The 24,389-nt window shown below is 40.6% G+C and overlaps 1 protein-coding gene and 1 long non-coding RNA gene across 5 annotated transcripts in view; one reads left to right on the forward strand and one right to left on the reverse strand.

Annotated features, from left to right (window-relative positions):
• The window catches only part of GLRB (glycine receptor beta), a 77,139-nt gene extending 61,167 nt beyond the window's left edge, over positions 1 to 15,972 (forward strand). For all 4 annotated transcript variants that reach the window (XM_073341455.1, XM_073341458.1, XM_073341456.1 and 1 more), the window contains one exon: positions 12,625 to 15,972. In XM_073341455.1, the coding sequence (XP_073197556.1) occupies positions 12,625 to 12,921 (297 nt within the window). In that variant the 3' untranslated portion in view covers positions 12,922 to 15,972. The remainder of the gene's footprint in view (positions 1 to 12,624) is intronic.
• Positions 1 to 24,389, reverse strand: part of LOC140910482 (uncharacterized) — a 126,167-nt gene that overhangs the window by 91,052 nt on the left and 10,726 nt on the right. The window lies entirely within an intron of this gene.

Below are 24,389 nucleotides of genomic sequence, written 5' to 3' on the forward strand. Positions count from 1 at the left end.
CGCAGTCCCATGAATGTGGCCTTCCTCATGTGAAAGTTCTGCAGCCACTCCTCGTCATACCAGACATGCATCACGATGTGATTCCACCACTCAGTGCTTGTTTCCCGAGCCCAAAACGGCGTTCCTCTGTGGTTAGCACCTCCGTGAATGACACAAGCATTCTCCTGTCATAGCTAGTATGCGTGGCAAGATCAATGTCACACTTCTCTTGCCTTTGTACTTTAAGGAATAACTCCACTGCCACTTGTGATGTGTTGGTCAGTGCAAGCAGCATTTTGGTCAACAGCTTGGGATCCATTCCTGCAGCAAGAAAGAGGCAGGGCAGGCCACGTAGTACACAACCCGTTGAAAGATGGTGCCAAATGCAGACGGAAGCACAGGGATTGCTGGAATGCGAAGCAATGCATCATGGGGCATTGGGACAGGACCCAGGATGTCCTGCGACCCCTTCCGCCTTCCCACAAGTCTTAGCGGCAAAAGAGAAAGGTGCTCTGTGGGATAGCTGCCTAGAGTGTACTGCTCCGAATAGTGCCGCAAGAGTGAACATGCTATTGCGCAGGCAGCTGTCAGTGTGAACACACAACAGTGTTTTTCCTTGGGTGCTCTCTGAGTGGTGCTGTAACTGCCGGCACTGTAACTTTGCAAGTGTAGACATGTCCTAATTTGCCATTGTAAACTGAGGTGAGAAATAGCTTTACTTCACTTAAAATCATCTGTGTAGAAAGTTTCAGCACTCAATACCTTGAGATGAGGATTGGAAATGTACAGCTTTGTACAGATCTCTGCAACACTACTTTAACAATGCAGGCAGGATCCTTTACTACAGTGGTCTCCAACCTTTTTACGCCCAAGATCACTTTTTGAATCTAAGGGAAACCCAGGATCTACTCCACCCTTTCCCAAAGCCCCTGCCCCTTCCCCAAAGCCCCGCCCCACTCATCCCCCCTACCCCCGTCCGTCGCTTGCTCTCCCCCACCCTCATTCACTTTCACCAGGCTGGGGCAGGAGGTTGGGGTTTGGGAGGGGGTGCGGGCTCTGGGCTAGAGCTGAGGGGTTCATAGTGTGGGAGAGGGCTCTGGGATGAGCCTAGGCATGGAGTTGGGGTGCAGGAGGGGGGTGCAGGGTGCGGGCTCTGGGAGGGAGTTTGGGTACAGGAGGGGGCTCCGGGCTGGGGCAGAGTGTTGGGGTGAGCTTAGGGATGGGGGTTGGAGTGCGGCCTCCCACTGGGCAGCACTTACCTCTGGTGGCTCCTGGTCAATGGCGGGCGCAGCGAGGCTAAGGCGGTTTCCCTGCCTACCCTGACCCACACCACTCCCAGAAGGGGGCAATGTGCCCATGGGAGGGACAAGGAGCATGTGGCTCTACACACTGCCCCTCTCTCAGAGGGAGACCCCTGCCCCCAAGGCCGCAGGGCTGCGCTGGCCACTTTCGGGAGCGACATGGGGCTGGGGTAGGGATCCTGTCTTAGCGGCAGGCACACTGTGCTGCCTGAGATCACGATTGACTGGGAAATCCTCTAGGAGCAACCAGTCGATCACAATCGACCGATTGGTGACCACTGCTTTATTATAATCACTCTGGCAACAAATTACCCTCTGACTCCCTCTAGTGCTTCATTAGCGTTATCAGCATCTTTAATAAAGGTCTTGGGCTCCGATCATTATCTTGAATGCAAAAAAGCACATTAGTAGGAAAAATGTGCTGAAATTACACCCAAAAGTAAACATCCAGAGTGCACCCAAACCATTCTTCTTAGTATGGCAGATATACTGCCCGAATGGGGCTTAGTCTAGCAACAGGTGTTATTCTTATTTATTTATTTATTCATTCATTCAATTTATAATCAATGAAACAGAATCTATCCTGTGTTCTGGGAACCTGTGACATTATTAAAGGTACAGATAAAAACAGTAACTTCCCCTCATCCCCAAACTAGAAAATAACCAACCAGAGATTAAAATCAAACGCAAACAATACCCAGGCTCACCCAGAAATGCCAGTCCTTATCACTCCTCTCAGTCCCAATCTGTATAAAATGGTGGCCTTTGCAGCATGTTCTAAAGGTTAAGATTGATGCTATTTAGGACTGAGAGTGGGGAATGAAAGTAAATTCCAAAGTCAAGAAAGCCCCTCCCTGGTAGAAACTCCCTCTTTTAAACCGATGAGAGCCTAGCTTGAGTTTTTCTGTTGATTGCACCTGTGACAGTATGATAGAGGGATCATATATGGCGTGTCCCAAGAAATTGTCTCAATTTCTGAGCCAGAGGAAGATGGAGAAAAGCCTTTCTCTTCAAATCTGCACTCAGAACAGCAGGGGTTTCAATAACAGCCTCAGATTGTGAACTCTAGAAACAAAAAGTGGGTACACATCCATGGCTGAGAGGACAGATAGAATTATTGCTGGATTTCCAGATGTTCCTACCAGCATCATCTTCCCCGGACTACATTTCAGATAGCTAAACGTCCTCTCTACCCAAACCCTGGATGAGGTGTTCAGCAGCACTGACTGAATTGGATGAGAAGGAGAAATAGAGCTGGGTGTCATCAGTCTATTGCAATCCTCACAGCCTCTTTACTAACCCTCCCAACTGCCATAGAGTCATAGAGTTTAAGACCAGAAGGGCCCATTAGATCATCTCATCTGATCTCCTATTTATCCATATACATACTGAATGAAAGGAAACAAGATGGAACTCTGCAGAATTACCAATGAAAGAATTGTTAGTAAAGAAAACCAATTGCCCCAGATTATCTTCTAGAATCTCTGAGAGTTAAGACTGAAACATGTAAAGGGAAGTGCTGTCTTAGTCTGCTAGGGTTTACAGATATGTTAACAAGGCCTCATGATCAGTGCTATCAAAAGGCATCTGGTAAATCTAACAAAATCACCATCTCTGTGTGAGAGAAAACAAAAGAAGAGTCAGTTGTTGTTATAGCTTTTGCTAGTGCAGAAAGCTCTAAAGCATATCAATCTATGCATCAAGAGCCACCTTTACCCACATTTTCTCTCACTGGTTCTAAGCATGGAGAAAATTTTGATAATCTCTGATGAAGCTTTGTGGTCACTTTTTTTTTTTTTTTTTTTTTAGCAAAATCTGACTTTTTAATGGGAACCACCATGGGAGTTTGATTTTTTTTTTCCACTGCAGAGTAACGTCATATAGTGAGAAAAACAGGGAAAAGGAGAACTGTTTGCAAGATGAGTCATCTTTTCTTTGCTACCACTGGTGGTGTGATTGCAGAGAGAGATTATGTTGTTAACTCTGGAAAATCCTCCTGGATTTGAAAAGTCACATTTTCATCATGCCCATTTATAGAAGTCATCCCACACATGTGTGCTGATGACTGAACTGGACATTTGCTAAAAGAATAATGACTTTGGCAGATGATGAATGGCTCCCTTAAGGTACTGATAACACTCCCAATTCAGTCAGTCTTAAGGAGAAATAGGCATATTTCTTGCTAATCTTCTCAGAGCATTGCTAACATGTTTCTGGGCTTTGGCGTCTGATGCATATTATGTTCATCTATGCTGATTTATAACATATATGATTATTCCTTTGATCTTACTAAAGTGCTTTTTCCTTCACCTGTGTGCAAGAGATTTTTCTTGCAGATTCATTATGTGCACAGTTTTGACCTTGACAGCTAAACCGCTGTTTATTTATGTGAAAGCAATGTTAAATACCTTTTACCTGTTGCTGACTTCAAGACAAGCAGACCATGGGCACCTTGGATTTTGTTGGTTTGTGTCTTTTGTGGCTAAGCATTACTTTTGACGCTATTGCTCTGCCATAAAGATGGTTTAGGGACAGGTGTTGAGAATTTACAGAAGAGATGGTACTTAAGTATCATACCAATTTCCTTGATAAAACGCAAAAAAACTTAGTCAAACTGCCCTAAAAACATATAGGTAGAATACATTCAAGATAATGAACCTAGGAACTCTATCACATTGTGTATTAGCATCAGGTTTGACTGCTAAGGGCAAGACTCAATGGATCAGTAAGAGATAAAGCACAAGATGAAGTACTAGCTGGTCTGTTATAGACCACCAAATCGTACTGCAGCACAGGATGACTGGCTCCTTAAGCACCTAGCTATAGTGTGTAAAGAGGAACAACTCTGTTATCAGGAGGAACTTAAATCTAAGAACATATGCTGGAAGTCTCACGTTGCCAGTACTAAAACATCCTTGGAATTTCTAGAAATTATGGATGACAATTTTACTAACTCAGAAATTATTGCAACCTTTATGTGGGAGATTCGATTACCACACCTCATCTTGACAAATAAAAAGGAATTGATCACAGAACTAAAAGTTAATGGTTGCTTAGGTAAAAGTGATCATGACTTGATTACATTTGTTATGTGCAAACAGAATAAATTTATTGTTATTTAATGTTTATTTTATCATAGCACACAGGAGCCCATACATTGGACTAAGACCCCCATTATGCTAGGTGCTGTACAAACTGCTTTAAAAGGACCAGTTTCACAAAACTCAAAACAATTATAAGACATATGTGTTGGGAGACATATGTGTTGGGAGACAAAATATGATGATTGGTTACTGTTTAAGCACATTTTACTAGATACTCCAGAATCCATATTCCTGCAATCAAAAAAGGTTATATTGGTTTTAAAAAAAACTAGGGGGGAAATGAAAGCAGCAATAATAATTAAAAACATATGGAAAAAAGAGGAAATTGATAGCAATAAATATAAATTAGAAGCTAAAAATTATAGAAAATTGATAAGAGAAGCAAAAGGACACAAGGAGAAAACTATGATCAACAGTTAAGAATAATATGGCCTTTGAGTGCGTCAAGAATTACACAAAGTAAAACTATTTCCCCATGCTTATTCCCCCCCCCCCGTACTGTTACTCTCACCTTCTTGTCAACTGTTGGAAATGGGCCATCCTGATTATCACTACAAAAGGTTTTTTTCTCCTTCTGATAATAGCTCACTTTAATTGATCACTCTCATTATAGTGTGTATGGCAATACCCATTTTTTCATGTTCTCTGTATGTATAAATATATCTTCCTACTGTATTTTCCACTGCATGCATCCGATGAGGTGGGTTTTAGCCCACATAAGCTTATGCTCAAATAAATTTGTTAGTCTCTAAGGTGCCACAAGTACTCCTTGTTCTTTTTGCTGATATAGACTAACATGGCTACCACTCTGAAAAGAATAAAAGGGACCATAAAAATGGTATGGGACAATTACTAGAGGGAAATGGTAAAATTGTCAACGAAAAGACAGAAGTGTTCAATAATTATTTTTGTTTTGTATTTGGGGAAAAGACAGATGAGATATTCATATCATATGATGATGATTAAATACTTTCTATTCCAACAATTGCTAAGGAAGTTGTTAAATAGAACCTTCTAAAACTAGATACTGCTAAATCGGCAGGTTTTGATCACAGGAGCTTTAAAAGAGCAGTTTAAGGAGCTATCTGCACTGTTAGTGGTTTTTGTTTGTTTGTTTTTTTATAATGTCTTAAAAAACTAGGTAAGTTCCTGGAGCCTGGAGGAAAGTTAATATTGCACCTATATTTAAAAGGTGAACAAGATATCTCAAGTAATTATAGGCTTGTCAGCCTAACATCAATCCAGGCAAAATAATGGAACAGCTAATACAGAACTTGATTAATAAAGAATTAAAAGAGGGTAGTATATTCAATGCCAATCAACATGGGTTTATGGAAAATAGATCTTGTCAACCTATCTTGATATTTTTTTTTTATGAAATTGCAAGTTTAGTTGATAAAGGTAATAGTGTTGAGTTAATATAGTTATACTTCTGTAAGGCATTTGACTTGGTACCAGATGACATTGATTAAAAAACTAGAAATATATTGAATCAAAATGGCACAAATTAAATTGATTAGAAACTTGTTAATTGATGGGTCTCAAAAACTAATTGTAAATGGAGAATCATCTTTGAGCATGTCTTTTTCTAGTGAGCTCCTTCAGGGAATGTTTTTTGGCCCTATGCTGTTTAATATTTTTATCTATGACCTGGAAGAAAATACAAAATCACTACTGATAAAGTTTGAAGATGACACACAGATTGAAGGGAAACAGTGATTCTGAAAAAGATTTGGGGATCATGGTGGATAATCAGCCGAACAAGAATCCCTAGTTTGAAACTGTGAGCTAAAAGAGCTCAAGCAATCCATGGATGTATCAATAGGGGAATATCAATTAGGAGGGTTATATCAACTCTGTATTCAGCACCGGTGACTGCTACTGAAATACTGTGTCCCATTCTGGTGTCCACAGCTTAAGAAGGATGTTAAAAATTTGGAGAGGGTTCAGATGAGCCACGAAAATGATTGAAGGATTGGAAAAAAATCCCTATAATGAAAGACTCAAAGAGCTGAATTTATTAAGCTTATAAAGAGAAAGGTTAAGAGGTGAATTTGATCACAGTCTATAAGTTCTTACATGGGGATAGTAGAGGGCTCTTCAATGTAGAAGACAAAAGATCTAGAAGACAGGATCCACTGGCTAATAATAAGGCAAGATTTGTAGCAATAAGGTAAATTAATCATTGAAACAATTTACTGAGGTTTGTGGTGGAGTTTCCACCACTGGAGATTTTTAATTCAAGATTAATTTTTTTTTCTAAAAGATGCTCTAGTTCAACCAATGCTCTTGGACTTCAAGCTGGGATTAATTCAAGGATGTCTTTTATGGTCTGTGTTGTGCAGGAGGTCAGACTGGATGGTTAAAATGGTCCCTTTTGGCCTTAACATCTAAAAAGTTCCGCACTATCATGCAAATGTAGGTCCTATATGTAATGTTTCAAGCTATTGCTACTCCAGACCTAGGATTGAGCAAATTATAAAATAGCTATTATAAAATTGTTTCCACAGTCAAGTTATATTGTTTTGCCTGGTTATGACAAGACAATGTGCACAAGGAATGGAGAGTGGAGGGTCTTTTAAAACATTTTAATGTCTTTAAGAGCCTTCTGTGTAACTGTCCAAAAATCAATCTGCATGCTAGTTGACTTTCCAAAGAAAGCTGCCAGCGGCTTTTGATAGGTTTACAGGAATATTATGTTGCTAGCAATAGAAAAGCAGGTGAGCTACATTTAACATGGATAATTTCACATTCCTACCAGAAATTATAGACAAACTAGAGGGAATATAGAGAAGAGCAACTAACTTATTTGGAAGCTGGAGAGACTGATATATGAAGAAAGATTAAAAGCTTGCCTAAGCAGTGACTAAATGAGAAAATGGGAACAGTCTACACATAAATGTGCAAATGCCATGAAGGGAAAGGAATAACTGATGGTATTACAACAGGGGTCTTAAACACACGGCCTGCCATAGGTGCCGACTCCAGCGGCAGCCAAGCTCCCCTCCCCCCCGCCTCCCCCAGTGCGCTGCATTCCCACTCCTCTACCTACCTCCCAGCACTTCCCGCCGCCAAACAGCTGTTTGGCAGCACTTATGACTTTCCAGGAGGGAGAGGGGAGGAGCGGGGATGTGGCATGCTAAGGGGAGGAGGCAGAGAAGAGGAGGGGCCGGGGTGGGGATTTGGGGAAAGGGTTGGAATAGGGGCAGGGAGGGGGCGGAGTTGGGGCACAGACTTTGGGGAAGAGGTTGGAATGGGGGCAGGGAAGGTGTGGGAAGAGGTAGGGCAAGGGTGGGGCCTCATGGAAGGAGTGGAGTGGGGGTGGGTTAACCAAAGTAATTCTAAAAGTAAATGCGTGTTTTGTCATTTGAGTGAGGTGCATTACTGAGTGTTTATCATAGAATCATAGAATATCAGGGTTGGAAGGGACCCCAGAAGGTCATCTAGTCCAACCCCCTGCTCAAAGCAGGACCAATTCCCAGTTAAATCATCCCAGCCAGGGCTTTGTCAAGCCTGACCTTAAAAACCTCTAAGGAAGGAGATTCTACCACCTCCCTAGGTAACGCATTCCAGTGTTTCACCACCCTCTTAGTGAAAAAGTTTTTCCTAATATCCAATCTAAACCTCCCCCACTGCAACTTGAGGCCATTACTCCTCGTTCTGTCATCTGTTACCATTGAGAACAGTCTAGAACCATCCTCTTTGGAACCCCCTTTCAGGTAGTTGAAAGCAGCTATCAAATCCCCCCTCATTCTTCTCTTCTGCAGGCTAAACAATCCCAGCTCCCTCAGCCTCTCCTCATAACTCATGTGTTCCAGTCCCCTAATCATTTTTGTTGCCCTTCGCTGGACTCTCTCCAATTTATCCACATCCTTCTTGAAGTGTGGGGCCCAAAACTGGACACAGTACTCCAGATGAGGCCTCACCAATGTCGAATAGAGGGGAACGATCACGTCCCTCGATCTGCTGGCTATGCCCCTACTTATACAACCCAAAATGCCATTGGCCTTCTTGGCAACAAGGGCACACTGCTGACTCATATCCAGCTTCTCGTCCACTGTCACCCCTAGGTCCTTTTCCGCAGAACTGCTGCCTAGCCATTCGGTCCCTAGTCTGTAGCTGTGCATTGGGTTCTTCCGTCCTAAGTGCAGGACGCTGCACTTATCCTTATTGAACCTCATCAGATTCCTTTTGGCCCAATCTTCCAATTGGTCTAGGTCCTTCTGTATCCTATCCCTCCCCTCCAGCGTATCTACCACTCCTCCCAGTTTAGTATCATCCGCAAATTTGCTGAGAGTGCAATCCACACCATCCTCCAGATCATTTATGAAGATATTGAATAAAACTGGCCCCAGGACCGACCCTTGGGGCGCTCCACTTGATACCGGCTGCCAACTAGACATGGAGCCATTGATCACTACCCGTTGAGCCCGACAATCTAGCCAGCTTTCTACCCACCTTATAGTGCATTCATCCAGCCCATACTTCCTTAACTTGCTGACAAGAATACTATGGGAGACCGTGTCAAAAGCTTTGCTAAAGTCAAGAAACAATACATCCACTGCTTTCCCTTCATCCACAGAACCAGTAATCTCATCATAAAAGGCGATTAGATTAGTCAGGCATGACCTTCCCTTGGTGAATCCATGCTGGCTGTTCCTGATCACTTTCCTCTCATGCAAGTGCTTCAGGATTGATTCTTTGAGGACCTGCTCCATGATTTTTCCAGGGACTGAGGTGAGGCTGACTGGCCTGTAGTTCCCAGGATCTTCCTTCTTCCCTTTTTTAAAGATTGGCACTACATTAGCCTTTTTCCAGTCATCCGGGACTTCCCCGGTTCGCCACGAGTTTTCAAAGATAATGGCCAGTGGCTCTGCAATCACAGCCGCCAATTCCTTCAGCACTCTTGGATGCAACTCGTCCGGCCCCATGGACTTGTGCACGTCCAGCTTTTCTAAATAGTCCCTAACCACCTCTATCTCCACAGAGGGCTGGCCATCTCTTCTGCATTTTTATATTTTATTAAAACCCCTCTTCACATTACAGTTTTTAAAAAGTTAATACATTGACTTTTAATAGCATACTATATTACTCTTCATTTTTTTTCATTTTTGACTATACTTTTGTATCGTTGTATGAAAAGGTTTCAGTGATGCAGCCCTTCGGCCAATGTACTAGTCCTCATGTGCCCCTCGTGGTGATTTGAGTTTGAGATCCCTGCACTACAAGGAGCATGATTAGGAGTAATATAATAAAATTACAAAAAGGAAAATTGAGACTGAATATCAGGAACAACTTCCTGAGACCGGGAGTTGTTACAACAGAGAATAGTTTCCAAAGGAGAGTGGCACAACCTTGTAAGTTAATAGAACAATTAAAACTACACTGGACAAATCCCTGGACTGTAAACTACAGGGAACAATCCTGCATTAGTAGAAGCTAGATCAGTGGTTCTGAAACTATGGCCGCTGCTTGTTCAGGGAAAGCCCCTGGCGGGCCGGGCTGGTTTGTTTACCTGCCCCGTCCACAGGTTTGGCCAATCGCGGCTCCCACTGGCCGCGGTTTGCTGCTCCAGGCCAATGGGAGCTGCGGGAAGCGGCGAGGGCCGAGGGATGTGCTGGCTGCCCTTCCTGCAGCCCCCATTGTCCTGGAACGGCGAACCATGGCCAGTGGGAGCCGCGATCAGCCAAACCTGCGGATGTGGCAGGTAAACAAACCAACCCAGCCTGCCAGGGGCTTTCCCTGAACAAGTGGTGGCCCTAGTTTGAGAACCACTGGGCTAGATAACATAATATTTTTACTCCCACCTCTACCTCCTGTGATTGAATGAGAATTATTTTGAAAATATTATACTAATTTTTAATCTTGACATCTTAATTTATTTTATTGTTTGTTTTATTTTGAGAGCACTTGTTATTTCTTTATCATAATAATTTGTTTCAGGTAGTACCAAATTGCTCATGAATGGTTCCTGGTAGGATTCTATGGTATGTCCATTCATCAAACCTGAGTGGTTTTAATCACGACAAAATGAGTCAGACACCCTAAAATACATACAGATTAATAACAAGTGAAGAAAAAGAAGTCCATGACTCTTGATCTAAAACATTTACAATAAAAACTGATTTGGGCCCCAATCCTTCAAGTTATCCTTTCTTGCTGCCCAGGTAGATGCAGTTGCAGCATCCAAACATGTTTTTTTGCCTTATCTCTGAGGTAAAATGTATCATTTAAAAAAAAATCTTTAATTTGTGTTGGGTAACTAGCACAGCATTAGTGCATTCTGTTTGCAAATCCTCGGTGTTTGTCTACGAAATTGAGTTTGGCACATGTGGCACTATATGATGAACCTCAGAGCCAAAATGGAACACTTGCTGATTACCTCCACCAAAATCACTGTGATCATCAATAGAAAAATAAATAAATGAGCAGTGATAGTGTGATGTACCTCTCCTGATGCTAGGGTTTATTTTTATGCAGTATACCTTGGCAGTTTTCAAAGAGGGGTAAAATATAAACTCCAAAATATTTTTTCAGGTGATCCAAAAGTCCTGATGTGCTTTCCACTCCTGAAATTACCTGTTAAACCAGTATACTTACATTTTTATTTTTGACTTCTCTGAATATTCTAAAATGAAAGAAGTCACTGGGAGAGGTTTTCAAACACATACAAGACAGTTAGATATCCACCTCCCATTGATGCCTAGCAGTGGTCTCCAAATCTCTTCAGGCTGACTGGATTGTGTAGTGGTTTAATCTTTTTCTGGTGTTTGTAACAGCTGAAATATAAACTCTCTGCAGATCAGGTATGGGGACCCAAGTAACTGTTTTTCAAAACCTTAGTCCTTGAATTACATCAAATATCAGTTTATTTTTAAAATTGCCTTTCTATGTACCAGCAGAGAGGACAAGTCTGGGACAGACACAGCTGAGTTTAAATCCCCTTCCCCATGATCTGTTCCTCCTTGCTCCAGAAGTGTTGAGGGAACAGACAGCTGGGAGAAAGGTTGCCCTTCAGTTTCTTAGGGGAGTTTTCCAGTGATGAAATCCTCTAGCATGCCAATGTGTGGCTCTGGGAAAGTGCTGTATTGCCTTTAAAAGAAAAGGAGAACTTGTGGCACCTTAGAGACTAACCAATTTATTTGAGCATAAGCTTTCGTGAGCTACAGCTCACTTCATCGGATGCATACTGTGGAAAATATAGAAGATGTTTTTATACACACAAACCATGAAAAAATGGGTGTTTATCACTACAAAAGGTTTTCTCTCCCCCCACCCCACACTCCTGCTGGTAATAGCTTATCTAAAGTGATCACTCTCCTTACAACGTGTATGATAATCAAGGTGGGCCATTTCCAGCACAAATCCAGGTTTTCTCCCCCCACAAACCTACTCTCCTGTTGGTAAGGAGAGTGATCGCTTTACATAAGCTATTACCAGCAGGAGAGCGGGGTGGGGAGAGAGAAAACCTTTTGTAGTGATAAACACCCATTTTTTTTCATGGTTTGTGTGTATAAAAACATCTTCTGTATTTTCCACAGTATGCATCCGATGAAGTGAGCTGTAGCTCACGAAAGCTTATGCTCAAATAAATTGGTTAGTCTCTAAGGTGCCACAAGTACTCCTTTTCTTTTTGCGAATACAGACTAACACGGCTGTTACTCTGAAACCTGTATTACCTTTGTTGCTGTCATTATAGAGGGGACAAGGACTATTGATACAAGGAGGGTGCTCTCTCTCCATTAGAGGGGGTCCCTCTCTGAGAAGGTTTAGGCATATTAGCTATCTGGTATGGGGAAACTTTCTGTGCTCAAGCTTAGTGCATAAAGTACTGCAATTTCCAGTTTTAAATCCTAATTGGAGCTTCTGACCCTCAGTGTAACGTAAGTATTAAATAATATCAATCTAAGAACTTTCTTGTGCTCTGAATCCACTTAGAAAAAATATTCTCTCTCTCTGTAGCCTTAAAAGAAAATCTAGCAATATAGCGTAGTTAGTTCCACAGCATGAGGCACTTGTATATTCAAAATTATATAATTATCAATGTTTAGATTCGTTTATATGATAGACTTAAGTACTCTATATTACAACCATTCCTACAAATTAAGCTAATGTGGTGAATCCCCATGAACAAGTAATTTCATATATATTTGTTTTCTGCGTTCTCTCACAGGTGCATTATGTTTGTGAATAAAATATTTGTGAGTCAATCATGATTTCCCAAACTCTTTATTTCATAGGTTGGCGAGACCAGATGCAAAAAAGTTTGCACCTCAAAATCTGATCTGAGATCCAATGATTTTAGCATCGTTGGAAGCTTGCCGAGAGATTTTGAATTATCCAACTATGACTGTTACGGAAAGCCCATTGAAGTCAACAGTGGGCTCGGGAAATCTCAAGCAAAGAACAACAAGAAGCCACCTCCTCCCAAGCCTGTCATTCCATCAGCAGCAAAGCGAATTGATCTTTATGCAAGAGCATTGTTTCCTTTCTGCTTCTTGTTCTTCAATGTCATATACTGGTCCATATATTTATGATAAATCTTTTATTTTTTCATTTGTGTAAAATATGTCTCATTTCATTATTCCCTTTCCCAATCATGAAGGCCAGTCTGTGAAATTATTTTGCATTTGCAAAGCAATATATTGCATTTGAGATGCCATGCGATTGTAATGAAAATATGGCATCTTAATTTTGAATGAAAGCATGACACTGTAATGTCTGTGCTGAAACCAACTGTTGTATATAAATGTACAGCACACATCCTGCTTTGAATATATGACGGATGATGCATACCACATTATTAAAGCAAAATAATTATCTTCCATTATTAACATACAGATTTAAAGTGTTTCTGATAATGAAACTGATGTGCATGTTGAGTATTAAGATCAATATTCTAGTACATGTAGTATTTAACAGCTCTTCTTATGACTTTCAGAGAAAAAAATCTGTTCCTGTATAATTTTAAATGGCACTGTTAAAGAAAAAGCTAAGTTGTAATTAATATTATTTAGACTTTGTAAGTAAGTGGAGAAAGTATTGACTAAGCTGATCTTGTCTATGTGGAAAAATAAAGATCAGAGAATAACTAATTTTGCAAAATTAGCTCATTTTAGAAATATTACTTTGCATCCTTCAAGCAAACCAACTGCAAAAGTGAGTGCAAATGTGTTGGCAATAAATATTGGACCAAATTTTGGTTGCCATCTCCAAAAGGCACACGTTTGAAAACCTGCAAGCAGAAGAGAAATGGGGGCTAGAGGCTGTCTTTCCTTTTTCTAGAACATGCCCCCCAAAAATCGATCAACAGGCCACTCTCCAGGCTTCTAAGCAACAGGAATTGTGGAGCAGCATCACAGGGTAGGGTTTAAAATCTGTACCTGTCTCATCTGTGGCAAACCCTTCCAAGCTTGCAGTGTAGGAGTCACAGTCTGGTCTTGTTTGCATGGGTTTGCAGTTTCTGAAGTTCAAAAGGCTTGAATATAAGTGAACCCATTGTTCCTATGGTCAAATTCCATCATGACCCATATTCAAGGTTTGCATTTTCACACGTTAGAACAAATCACCAAAAGTAAGGCCTAGCAACTATAATGAAAGGGACAGGTTTCTGATTCTGAACAACTCAGAGGCTGAGGACCATACAAAAGTCTTCTTGTGCAGAGGCTAGAGAGCACGGGTGCAGTGTCTGTCCATACCAACCCATTTACACTGCTGCTGCTTGTTGAGAATGAAATCCTAAATGTAGTAAGGGTGTGACAGGAGTTCTGATGAGAAACTGCTCTTTATTTTGTAGACCTTAATTTCCTACTAGTTTAGTCCCATGAGGGCTGTAATATCATGGTTAAATTTTAGTTGCTGGGTTTAGTGTTCAGGTGATGGTGATGGCCTGTGCTATACAGAAGTTTGGACAACATGATTTGGTGGTTGCTGCTGGCCTTAAACTCTTTATGACTCTATGACCCAGTAACATGACATCAGTTAGTATTACAAAAGTATACTAGCTTAGTGTAGGTAGTACAGCAGTCAGTATTCACTGACTCCAGTGGTTACTATTACATTGTACTTTGTGAAACTCAGATATAAAGTGAGACTAACAATAAAATGACATTTTCTGCTATCTGAAGGAATCAAAGACAGTATGAGCAACATAGCCCTCCTCCCGGAGTACCCGGTGAGACTTTGCTTCAGCCCTAATGCAGCAACAGAACTGTGACCTTAGGGAATGAATACATTTCCTCTTGGAAAACTGGGTTATAGTTGTTAGTCAAAATATTAAAATAAGACATTTCCCACTAACTGGGGGATTTACCAAAGTTAATATGTACTAGTTCCCCCCTAAAAGATAGAAATGGGCTGGGAGAAAAGTCTGATTTTCCCAGGTGAATCAGAGAGTTCAACTGAAATGCAGGCTTTAAGGAGAAGCACGTAATAAAGCTTGTGCTGAGCTGACCCTTTTGTTCACAGGGGCAGATTCAACCGGGATGGGCAACAGAAAAAAACATCACATGGCTTCTATGTTGTAACTTGTCATATGTCCCTGTGCAGTTAAGCTCAAAATGCACCTGAACCAGCAGCCCTCAAAACTGCACACATAGAACAGAAAAGTTCACCAGAGCTTTAGTGGGCAGCTCACAAACAAAAACAAGTTTTAACAAATAACTGCCCATCTGTGAACAAAGGTGGAGTACTTTTCTGAGGTGCAAGGTCTATGCCCCGCTTAAGCACAGAAGTGAATTTCATTATTTGGGTATACTTTGATTTTCAGCAAAACATTGTGCACAGCTCTTACATTGAAAATTCCAATGCATGGAGATAATTTCTGATTCTAACAGTAATAATCTATGTATGGTTCAGAGATGTGGTGCTGTTCAGGATATTGGGTGCTCAACAATCTTGCATCTCCAATGTATAGGTATGCAGCCTTCAGGGGTTATTTACATAGGCAGCCTGAATATAGCCCATAGATTGGTTTCTGACTGGAGCAGATGGAAGTAACCCAAATATTACTGGACACTGTTGAACTGAAAAACAAGTTGAGGGATGAGAGGGAGGAGTTAACATTGTTTAGGCCAGTAAGTCTCAAATTTTTGTATTGGTGACCCCTTTCACACAGTAAGCCTCTGAATGCACCCTTCTTATAAATTAAAAACACACCTTTTTATATTTAACACTATTATAAATGCTGGAGGCTGACAGCTTGTGACCCCCCGCCCCCGCCTAATAACCTCATGACCACCTGAGGGGTCACAACCCCAAGTTTGAGAACCCTTGGCTTACGCTCTGTTTCAAAGTTGCCAGTTTTTTCCAGTTGAGGTTTGGAAGTTATTACAGAACTTAAGAAGAGACGAAGAAGATTCAGAGAGGGAAGGCTACATAAAGGCAGAGTAATATATATAATTTATTCTCATACTTGTCTTTTTTTTCTAAGGTTCTGGAGGGCAAACAAATAATTACCCAGTGTTGGAAATTATATGCCGTCTGAAAGATACTTTGTTTGTTAGTACTTTTATATCAGATGACTTGTCTGTAATTAATGTCCATATGTTATATGTACAAATCCATTACAGATTTTATTGTTACGTTAATCTCTGTTCCTTCTTGCTTTCCTGCTTACTTGATGGTGTTCGTGTTTACCACAAAACATTTAATCACTAATACACCATAATTACTTTCCAATTCAACTCCCACAAGAGCAAGCAAAGGGAATATATAGTATGGCAGATGTTTTGTTTCTTTCCTGAAAGCACAAAAAACTAAAGACAGAAATAAGATGCAGTACCAAATCCAAAACACAAAAATTTAGAATAACATTCATATGAGGCTTAAAATAGATGACACCTTGTACTTTGACAAGCAAAGGATATCAAATGTAGCAATATTTTTATCACTGCAGAACACTACTTGCTCCAGTGAGCAATAATTGATATAAGAAGGCTTTTAAATTTTATTTTTCACCCTACTGTTAAAAGGTCATGAAGAGTTTCATATGTCATCTTATCATATCATGGTCCTTCAGCTCCCTCTAGTTGTAAAATTCTGCCTGTAGAACGACATCTCCCAGCTACATTCTGGAATAGGATGCAAAATTGCAAAACTGGTTGCCTATTTGGGGGATACAGATATTAAGGACAGGGATGTTATAGAATAAAACAGTACTAGCAGGCTCAATAAAGAGCTAAGTTTGATAACTGTAGCTACTAATACAATAGGGGTTGTTAAGAAAACAATATAACAATAAAGAAATTCTAATAGTGAAGGTAAAACTTTAAATTCCTCCTGAGCAAACCACAGATTTCCAATTAGATTAAACATAGTAGTTCTGAACAACCTACATAGTGGAGCAACCTATTCTGAAAGGAGGAATCTCTGCAAGTTTCAACTTGCACGGTTTCCTTTAAATTTTCCCACCTAGACCCTTGTAAGCAGAAGAAACACAGGTTTCCATTCTCCCTTTAATTGGTACATCTTTCAAGATTCACTTGGGCCTCAGGGAATTCAAAATAGGCATGGGGTTACCCTTTCTCTCCGCTGTGCTATCTAGTACACCGAGCTCCGAAATGCCCCTGAACAGCACACTCCTACTCAGAGAACATCCAAGTGGATCAAACTTTGTATTCAAATGTGCTAAGAACCTGTAGGTGACTCCACACCTTAAGATCTTAGAATGCATTCCACCAGGTCCAAAACAACATCTATTAGTAATCTCCATAGGGATGAGTTTGGCTGTTGCCTGGAGCACAAATCACACATTTACGTATCATTACTCTTTAGAATTGGCATCTAAATAAGATGTCCAATTTTGGAGAGCAGTTCTGCAACCATTATATGATGATCCTCCTCCTTTTATTCTCCTTTAAGGGATGTTACTTCTAGTTTCTTTTCTACAAGAGGGAATCTATACAAACAATTTTTGAAAGACAAAGACGTACCAATAAATAACCTAACTTTTAGAAAACATTGCCCATATCGATCCACACTTCCAACCCAATTTTCTTACTTCTTCTGTGTCTTTAACAGTTTGAGTAAGAGGAAAAGGAAGTGGGTGGGGCTAATCTGTACCTGAATATTTCTCAGCTGTCAATACCACTTTGTGTTTCATTTTAAATCTTCAGATCATTACCTTTGCCTTGTTTCTGATTTCATCAGACAATACCCAATACCCTAATAATTGGTCCTCTTGAAAGGATTTAATGCAGGAATTACTTACTGATCATTTACCATGACCTGGCTTCAAGACATCAGTGCTGATATCATGTAACAGCCTTGGGTTTTTGATGTGGTAAATAAGACTAAAATTGTCATCTTGGAATCTCTTTGGAAAACTTAACTGAATGTCTACGAAACAGGCTTTTCCTCTGCAATGAGACGCTTTGTCCAAGTGCAATGATGGAGTGAAAAGTGTCTGTACAAGGTGCTCCCTGTATGTCTTGAAGTCATAATTGCTTTCGGCCATATTTGCATTTTGTTGTGTTTTACTGACAGCTGTGGTGGAAGTGATTTACTTTGGGCTTTTTATTACTACTTGTAGTGCCAAAAGTGAAACCCACACTCACATGCACACATTTGGCGCGGGTGGGACTGAGAGCAGTAATAAGACTGTGTATGTGAATGTGATTGAATAAAGGTTGATCTGGATGTTAAAGTATATGTGAATAGTAAATAAGATGAAAATATATGGGCCTTATTTATTGCTCATGTATGAAAGGTAACTATATTTCACCATTGTTAGATACATGTGTAACTGCAGAATTATATGTTGTTTGGATGAATACCCACTACAGACATGATATTTTCCAGCTCTCTCTAGAACCTAGAGATTTTTTGCTGAAAACAAGTTATGAGAAACAAATCGTAACATTTTCAGTCTTATTGATTTTGACTATTACCTTCTAAATTTTCTGTTGACCCAGAGGGCCAACAAAATAGTCTTCTCAATGTTTAATAAGTGTTTACAACAAATGTATTTCTCAGTGTCCCAGGCAGTCTTCTTCTTTGGATTAAAATGTTCCTTTCGTTTACTTTGGAAAACCTGCTTGCATTGGAATTTGGAATTGGTTTGAGGTTTGGCCATTTCAAAGGCTGAAAGGCATGCTCCTGAGAGGTTCTGAGGCCTAGATTCTCAAAGGTATTTAGGCACCTAAATCCTATTTAAATCAATGGGAGTTAGGCACCTAAATACCTTTTGATCATCTAGGCCTAAGTGTCTGCTCCTCCCAGAGATGTCTCTCAGGATCAGGCCTATGCTGGAGAATGGCACATTCAAGAAAACGTCAATAGGAAAAACATTATGCATTATAATATACTTAATCACTTAATTTAATTATATATTGCTACTAATCTATTAATGCTTCACATTTGTTAATTGGCTGATCATTAGGACCTCCTAATTTCCTAAGAATTTATTAAATGAAGACTAAAGAAACATAACTACAGGGGAAGGAATCCTTTAGCCCAACACAGGTGGGAAAAAATGTTGCTATTATCCCCTTAGAAATATGATAAGCAGTCTCTGGTTTCTTTGGGTCTTATAAGTCTTGGCGGATTTGAGGACGTCACTATTGCTACAGAAAGAATAATTAAGCTCCCCTCCCCCATTTGATTTATGGAGCGAAAAGGTGAAGAAAAACAATAGGGGCGACAAAAGGGGACAGCATAGCATTGGTGGAGGTAGTGGGAAGCTGCCAAATCTCTGCTCTTGCTGCAAAAAGCCCTCTCTGTTGCTGTTCTATAGTAATGACCCAAACACCAACTTGGAATAGTATTAGGAATGCTGCAGTATAATTCTATTGGGAGCTTGAATCCCTGCCCTGCAAAAATTCACCCTAAGAGATTTTAAACAGAAAATACCAATTACTTATCCAAGTTTGGCAGCAATTTATTATCTCGTGTATTACTCACAATCCCATTTTATTGCTTTATTTATCAAAATTCTTCAATGCTATTCCCATGGAAAAACATTTTAAATTAGGAAGATAGGGGGGGTTGTAACTTTTATTTTTTACATATACACAATATTGAACCATATTACAGTTTACATTATTTTCTTCAGGAATATAAAAAAGGATATGATGCATTTTAAATGACAGCTTCTCAGAGTGAATTTGCCAATCTCCATAAAGAAAGTCTTGATGAAATTAAATTGGCGGGGGGAAAATTCACAGCCAGAAGTGAATCTATTAATGCAAGAAAAACTCATGCTGAGAGTCTGATGAACATTGACAATTGAACTAAACCACTTTGGCTGAAAGGAGATTCTATATTTAAAGACAAGAAAACATTCAATCTTCAAATACTTTCCATTTACCAATGGAAAAGAAAAAATAGCTTTATTGAAATTATCAGGTAATCTTTTCCATTATTGTAATGTCCATTCCCTGTCAATGAAGGATTGTTTCCTACAGTAAATGCTTCAGTGTTCTGACCAGTTCACTTTTAAATAATTCAAGGGATGAAATAGTTTCTACTTTCTAGCTAAATATTATGGGCCAGATCATTTGAGTCTACCTGAATTTTGCTTGGTGCAGAACCTGAGATGGGGATGGAGACATCAGTTTGCTCCCTGGCATAATTTAGAGCAGCATCAGGGAGGAAGGATGGTCTGTTGGTTGTACCATTGGATTGTAATTCAGGAGATCTCAATTCAGTTCCCAGCACTATCACAGACTTCCTGTATGACCTTGGGCAGGTCACTTCTTCTCTCTTTCCCTCAATTCCCCATCTGTAAAAGGAGGATAATAATACTTCCTTTCTCTCACTCTTTGTCCTCTGTATTTAGATCGGAAGCTGTTTGGGATGATTATTGACCAGTACCATTGTGCCTAGCACAATGGGGTCATGATATCAGTTGGAGGTGAGCAGACACTCTCATATTACAAATAATTAATAATAATGACTTGGATCAGTTAGTAACAACCACAGATCTAGGGGCAGAAAGGTAGTTGAAAGCCACCTTGGCCTATCATCAATGCGCTGTTGTGGTCTGGCTTCTGCTGAGGGTATTCACCCTCTGACTTCAAAATGTCTGATTCTCCTCTCACTTACACCAGCTTTACAGCATTGTTACTCTTGATTTACCCTGGTGTGATTGAGAAAGGAATCACGCCCTTTGTGTTTACACATAATCTTAGATACTATTCTTTCCTGAATCTCTAAATAATATTCCTAAAATGGGCTAACACATTCTTCCCTTGATCAAAATTCTGGGAGCACCTGCACACTTACTAGAAATAGGAAATACTGTATTTTGTGGAAGTGATAAATATATTTTATTTATTCTTTTAATATAATAGAAAGCTTAGGACTAAAGCGGCATGAAATGTGGTCTGTCAGGATTTAACAAAGTACTGACATCTTCCCTTAAATTATTATTGTCAGTTGGCTACTACTTCCAAAATACATCAGTATCAGATTATGTATGCATTTTTATGAGTTCTCTATATTAATTAGTCATGTGCTCCATGAATTGGAGAATTTATTACTGTAACTTTTAATTATATAATTAGACATACAATTCTGAACTGGAATAAATTCTTCATTTTAAGGTTATGAACAAGTGTTTTATATAGTACAATTTATAAGCCTGCATTGTGAAGATTAATGCTCATATCCTGGTATTTGCCATTTAATAAAATAGTTTTTAAGCAGTACTAGAAGAACATGAATGTGTTAATTGGGAATGTGAGACAAAAATTATTAGATAAATACGAAAGAAGAGAGCTCACTTTAAGTGAGCAATGCAATTTCTGATACTCTCTTGTATGGGGCAGTAATCCTGTTCCTATGAAGTTCTGCTAATCCAATCCCTAAACAAAACCATGGTAACTTCTGGGTCAGCATATACTTTGGAAATTGAATATCAATTTCACACATTTGTTATGCTCACAAACAGATTACCACTGCTTCAGGTTAAAGTCAGAACCTAAAACTGTTCCTATCAGCAGCAGTGCAAGTAGGGAGGTACAGTCTGGTACACTGTACCAGCAAGATATTTATAGCTGATACGGGGTACCGGAAAGACACAGGAGGAGCAGAACGTGGGGCTGCCGGCAGCATTGATGCAGCTGTACCGCACCGTCCCCAGCCCTTCCATGCAGGGTCTCCTCCGTCTGTACAGCAGCCCTGCTGGAGGAGAGGGCTGGGGACAGTACAGCTGCCCAGCAGCCCCACATTCTGCTCCTTTCGCCACTGCGGTTCCAAAGTCTCCGGCACAGCGGGAGAAGGACAGAGCCTCCCCTCTCCAGGTAAGGGGGGTGGATCATGGGGAAGGCACGGGGAGAGCATAGGGGCCCCAGGCTGGGGGTGGGGTGAGTAGGGTTGAGAGATGTCACATGCCCCCCCAGGCTGCCCTCCCATACCAGTAAGAAATAGATTCCACTTGCACTACTGCCTATCACAGTGAAAATTTTGCTTTAATGGTTCACCTTCGGTGGTAACCCAGGTTTCATGCAGATTTGCAGGATAATACTACTCAATCATTGAATTTCTCTGCCAGTTGTTTAGTGGGATAGTAAACAAATCTTTTATCCACAAGCATCACACATTCACATCTACACAATATGAAGCCTTGCATTGTGTTCAGAAGGCACTAGTTTACAGATGACCTGTGACTGATAAAGTACTAAATGAATCATTTAGAAGGCTAGTGATGGAAATTTCACTCCAAATCAGAACAACTGTAGCACAGACAACTGTTCTGCTCCTACACTGGGGCAGTGAGGTCACATCATTGTTTTCTTCCGCTGTACCATTAGCGAAGTCTTATTCACAAGAACTGACCAGGGTGCTAGGCAGGCTTGTGATTTGTCTTAATTACATTACTGAGCTTTTCTCCCTGAGAAGAATTTTCCATCTACTTCTGTGAAAGAAATTCAGCCAGATCCAGCTAAATTGAAGGCCAGATCCATACAGGCCAGACAAGGAAGCTAGATATGGCTTCCCTTGTTGCATTTCACTCTGTTTTGCAAAGTGAGGTCTTAGATGTGTTGGGTAAATGCACCTCATTATCTGTGAGTTTAACCCTTGTTCCTCATAGCTGTTGGTTACCAGACATTAGACTTGGGGCCCATTCTTGCAAGGATTATTAAAGCCTCAAAGCAGGACAGTAGGTAGATTGTGGTGAGATCCTACCCCAGAGAACCATTTTTTTTATATTAACAGCATCTTCAGTTTTCATCAACCATTACTGTATATCTTTTTGCCTAAGGCAACTGACAAAGTGGTGTAGGACTCACTACTTCATGATTTCAAATTGTCTCTGATTCCTACCAGTCTGGTTTCAAATGTGGTTGTAGTGGGGTGGCTACCCTGCTCCTAAAATAGAAGGGGTTAAAAGCAGCACTGGAGAGGGCTGTGGCTGGGGATGGCTGATTGGGGAAGCAGCCGCAGCTGGGCCATGCCCCATCAGACCCCAGCTGGCCTATATAAAAAGGCTGTGAGCCAGAGGCCCAAGGAGTCTCTCTCTAGGCTAGGCTGGAAGCACTCCAGGCTGGTAACTCCCTAGGCTGTAGGAGCCTAGTCCAAGGCCCACAGAGGTACTAGGAGGCAGAGGAAGGCAACAGGTCTGAAACTCCTTGCCTATGATGAGTAGCCTTTATGTTGCAGTCTGCCCCAGGGAATGGGGGTTTGGTGATGACTGGCAGTAGCCTGGACTGAGGCAAGGTGGGGTAGTGGGTTGGGGGTTCCCCAGGAAGGGGAGACCCAGAGGCAGAGTGTGGGGGTACTGTCAGGGAGCAGAACCCCAGAGACTGGGGTCTGTGAGGGACATGGGGAGCCAGAGCTGTGAGGATCACTGGCCTCCAGAGGGCACTCCAGGCTGGAAAAGAGCTAATTCCCAATGACCAGCAGGAGGTGCCACAAGGGTGAGTCCTGCACTCTCACAGTGGTTATAAAGTAACTAGTCCCCATGATTTGATTATCTCCTTTTAGCAATATATATGTTTCATCTCCAGATGAGAGCTAAATACAGATAAACCAGAAGTGGTGCTAGTAGGCAAGGGTACATCTAAAATGCCAGGGCTGTGAGTGCCCCTTTTTATTGGGAGTGAATGTCTGTCTGTGGCTCACACATTCAGAATCATTTGTCTTGACTCTACTGCTGCAACATGGTAAGCAGGGAATTCTGTACAGAAAACTCAGCTATCAAATTTTGCATTTAAAAATCATACAATTGAAAGAAAGGACTTTTGTGCATTTACTGTGAGTTTTAGTTTCATACATAAGGCTATATCAGAGTGCCTAATTACAATTATAATTTGTTTTGTTTGCTCAGTAATAGTGACTATAATGTAGTTAAATTTAATGCCCGTGTGGGAGGGAAAATACAAAAGAAGCCCAGCACAGCATTTTCATTCAGAAAGGGGAATGACACAAAAATTACAGAGCTAGTTAAACAGAATTTGAAAGATACAGTCAAAAGAGTGACATGCCTGCAAGTTGCACAGAAACTTTTAAAAAACATCATAAAAGAGGCTCAAATTAAATGATGCCCCAAATTAAAAAAATAAACATAGAGGACCAAAAAAGTGCCACTATGGCTAAACATAGCAAAAGAAGCAGCTATAGGCAAAAATGGCATCCTTTAAAAATTGGAAGTCAAATCCTACTGAGGAAAACAGAAAGGAACATAAACTTGTGGAAAGTCACATGTAAAACTATAATTAAGCAGGCCAAAAAGAATCTGAAGGACAACTAGCAAAAGACACACAAACTAGCAGCAATTTTTTTTTAAGCACAAAAGAAGCAGGAAGCCTGCCAAACTATCAGTGGGGCCACTGGATAATTGAGGTGCTGAGAAGACCAGGCCATTGCTGAGAAGCTAAACAAATTCTTTGCAGCGGTCTTCACTGCAGAGGATGTGAGGGAGATTCCCACACCTCAGCTAGTCTTTTTAGATGACAAATCTGAAGAACTGTCCCAGACTGATGTGTCAATAGAGGAGGTTTTGAAACAAATTGATAAATTAAATAGTAATAAGTCACCAGGACCAAATGGTTTTCACTTAAGA

Source organism: Lepidochelys kempii, chromosome 4 (genome assembly GCF_965140265.1).
Source record: "Lepidochelys kempii isolate rLepKem1 chromosome 4, rLepKem1.hap2, whole genome shotgun sequence".
In the NCBI taxonomy this organism is placed as follows: Eukaryota; Metazoa; Chordata; order Testudines; family Cheloniidae; genus Lepidochelys; species Lepidochelys kempii.